This window comes from Hermetia illucens, chromosome 4 (genome assembly GCF_905115235.1).
Source record: "Hermetia illucens chromosome 4, iHerIll2.2.curated.20191125, whole genome shotgun sequence".
Lineage (NCBI taxonomy): Eukaryota > Metazoa > Arthropoda > Insecta > Diptera > Stratiomyidae > Hermetia > Hermetia illucens.
Window position 1 is genome coordinate 143665878 of NC_051852.1, and position 3259 is coordinate 143669136.

Here is a 3259-nt window from a genome sequence, read left to right on the forward strand (position 1 = left end):
TCTGCGAAAACCCCTGTCTCCTTCTTGACATCTGATATATTTATCTTAGACGTGCTTTTCCGGGTCCCTGCGTTTTGAGCAGGGGTGTTTGTTGGTTATTGTCCTCGAAGTATACCAATGTTGACCTTGAATCCACTGCTTGGTACTCATTTGGTTCCCACGAGTATGTGGGTTAGGAGGTCCGCCGTGCCTTAGCCCCCCGTAGCACGGGTGACCAGGTATGAGTGGGGCTTCGTGAGAATACAGTCAGTTACCCCCGACTGCACACTCTCCAATGGGCACGGTTCGCATGACACCCTAGATTGGGGGAGATGTTTTTCGACTCCCCAGTATAGACCCTATGCACTTTGTTAATAATAGAGTCATCTCGTACAGGGTGTGGCTGTCACCACTCCCTAATAGTCTTAGTAGACGAGAGGCTTGGTTCCTGAAAAGACACACATCGCCCAAGAGGAGAGACAGCTCACACTCAATGGGAGATAGGCTGGCCTAAGGGAGCTAAATTTCGCGTCAGTCTATCCTGTAGTGCACTGCTTGACATATGTAGGACACCAGTGTATCTCATTGCGTCTTATTTTCTGATCATTCAGGATCCAGTAGCGCATCCTTAATATATTGTTTGAAAGCGGCTAAGAAGGGCAGTTTCGAATTTTTCTTGACAGAAGTGGGCAAAATTACAACCATGGGGTCGAAAAATATTCAGATAAGTTTTTCAGTATTTGGAATAGGTTTGTTTTAGGTGTGCATTTGAATACTCTCTGCGATAGATACTAGATCTTATGCACGCTTCCAAATCTATAAAGTTTAATTGAATTGACGTTCATTATCTTCGAAAAGTCTAGCAAGAAATTGAAGCTAACTTTTAAACGATAATTATCGTAGTTTACCCATTCACTGTGGCAACAATAAACTCAAGAACCATTTTCACAATCATCATACACTCGTAGTTATCTCCGAGAGGAATTTTCCATGTTTAATTACCGGCCGAAGCGTCCTCATCACTTAAAATAGAGTTCAAGTACTAAACTGTGTCTTTTCAGCGTCAACTTTCAAGGACCCTCATGTTAGTTTTAATTGCACCATCAACTATAAGGACAGGTGTGTAGGGAGGACATAGCAGCAGCTTCAGAAGCGGTGAAAAGCCCAAAGTGGAAGAGTGAAACTTCAATAACCGTTAATGAGTGAAAAATGAATAAGGCGATGTGCAATTTGGACGCCTGTTATCCCTGCACGCTACCATCAGGACCAAGTGCTATTGGCGAGGGGTTGGTTTGCTACTTGTTCTCGCCAGGAAAAGAAGGATTGCGATGCCTTTTTTTTTTTAGTTTAATATGTACACGGGTTCCATTTCTGTTTACAACATCTTTAATTGTTTTGTCTAGACGCACAAAATGACAATTTGGGAGAACATCCTGCCACGTTGCGGACTCTCTAAACAAAGTGTGGAAAGTTTGTGTCTCTTCTAATGATCATTTAGTTGTCTTATTGGTTTGCCGAAAGGATTTCCGATCCAGGGATACACAGCCGGGCATGGCATGCATGATTTCATCCAGCGTTCGGTTTTGGTGTCGACTTTCATGAGGCGGCAGAAGCGCTCTTTGCATGTTGGCTCACGAATGGGTTGGCAATTGTCGAAAGGTCTTCCAATTTTGGGATTGCGAACAAACTCCAGGACACGGGCACTCGACACAATGTAGACATCGGGATTTTGGTTGAGGTATCTCAGGAATCTGGCAATGAAAGAGTGAATAGTTACAAATTCCTCAAGGTTGAGTTTATATACGACAATTTGGGGCTGCTTACCTTTTGAAAGCTTCAAAATGATGGTCTCCTTTCAGGAACCATGACGAGTGCAAATAAACACCAAACGGAGCACGATTAGAGAAGAAGGTTTTGTTGAAATTACCAACCATCCAGTTGAAAATGGTTTCGACATCATCCTCTGGAGGATATGGGCAAGCATCAATCATTGAGCAGCGATTTCCTTCTGTATCTTCCCACGACAAAATTGGATTAACCCATACGTTTGGAATTGATGCCGTTGGGCATGTTCCAATGGGACAGTCCTGAACAGATCCGTAATCCAGAGAATATGGCCATAGACCAGGTGATACGAAGTGTTGAGTGGGCCACGAACTATCGTAAGTCAGGCCAATTTGCTTCATGGCCAAGAATGAATTGTTTCCGGGCAATTCGAACAGGGGAACTCGCATTCCAGTTATATCGTTGATATCAATATTGGCGAAATGAGCCATCAGTTGACGTTGACCACCGAATTCTTTCACCAGAGTTTCAACAGTTGCATTTCTCCAGTATTTAGTGTAGGGGCTGTGGGTAATGGAGTGAAGAGCAATTTCGTGTCCTTGAGACCACAACTGGTGGACCTTTGTGTAATCTGTGTATTCGTGTGATACGAAGAAAGTTCCTTGGATTGGACATCCGTCGGGGTTTCTAAGTCCGGTCATGGATTCTTTGATGTAGTTGTAATTCAGGGCGGTAACTGCGTCATCGAATGTCACGACCACAAGCTAAAAATAGAATAAATTAATAAACGTCTCTCTTGCATAGGCGACTAATCCCACTATGGGTATTTTTGGAGCACCTACCTGTGGAACGTCCTTTTCATCAATGTCTCGCGATAGATAAACATCGGAACAGCGGCATTTTGGCGGTTGGCATTTAGCTAAGTTGCAGGATTCAGCTCGCTTAGGCTTTGAGCGGTCGCTTTGATAATGCTGAGGCTGATATTGAGGCCTTTTCGGGGGTGCAGGTTGATCAAACCAGGAAGGTTTTTCGAAAAAATTATTTTGCGGTCTTTCCACTGGCTTGTGGTGATAATTCCCGTGATCGAATGATCCAAAGTAGTTGTTGTATGGGTTTTCTGCTGGCTTCTGGTAATAATCGTCCTTTTCGGGGGCAAAGTAATTATTTTGTGGTTTCTCTGCCGGTCGGTGGAAAAAATCGGGTTCTTGTTTTTCGGCTGGCTTGTGGAAGATATTGGTATCCTCATATGCTGGCTGGGGCGGTGCTGGTTCCTCTGCAGGCTCTACATGTTCCTCCTGTACGGGCTCCTGAACCGGGTTCGACAATTCCTGGAACCATGACGGTGGTTCCACGTCTTCCGATTCGGATTCTGGCTTCTCGTTCGCGACCGGGAAGAAATCCTCATCGAAGTTTAACTGTTTGGCGTAAGCGCCACTTAGGACTAATAAACAAATAGCGAATTTTGTTGCCATTGCGTTACTTTGAAATGGCACTT

General features: G+C 44.3%; 1 protein-coding gene across 1 annotated transcript; it reads right to left on the bottom strand.

The window, feature by feature from the left end:
• Window positions 1–1308: 1308 nt before the first annotated feature.
• LOC119656015 (chitin deacetylase 7-like) lies at window positions 1309–3259 on the bottom strand. Its single transcript, XM_038062265.1, has 3 exons — window positions 2607–3259; window positions 1804–2528; window positions 1309–1730 (listed from the first exon to the last, which is right to left on the bottom strand). The coding sequence occupies exons 1-3, from the start codon at window positions 3234–3236 to the stop codon at window positions 1463–1465; spliced, it is 1623 nt and encodes a 540-aa protein (XP_037918193.1). The 5' UTR covers window positions 3237–3259; the 3' UTR covers window positions 1309–1462.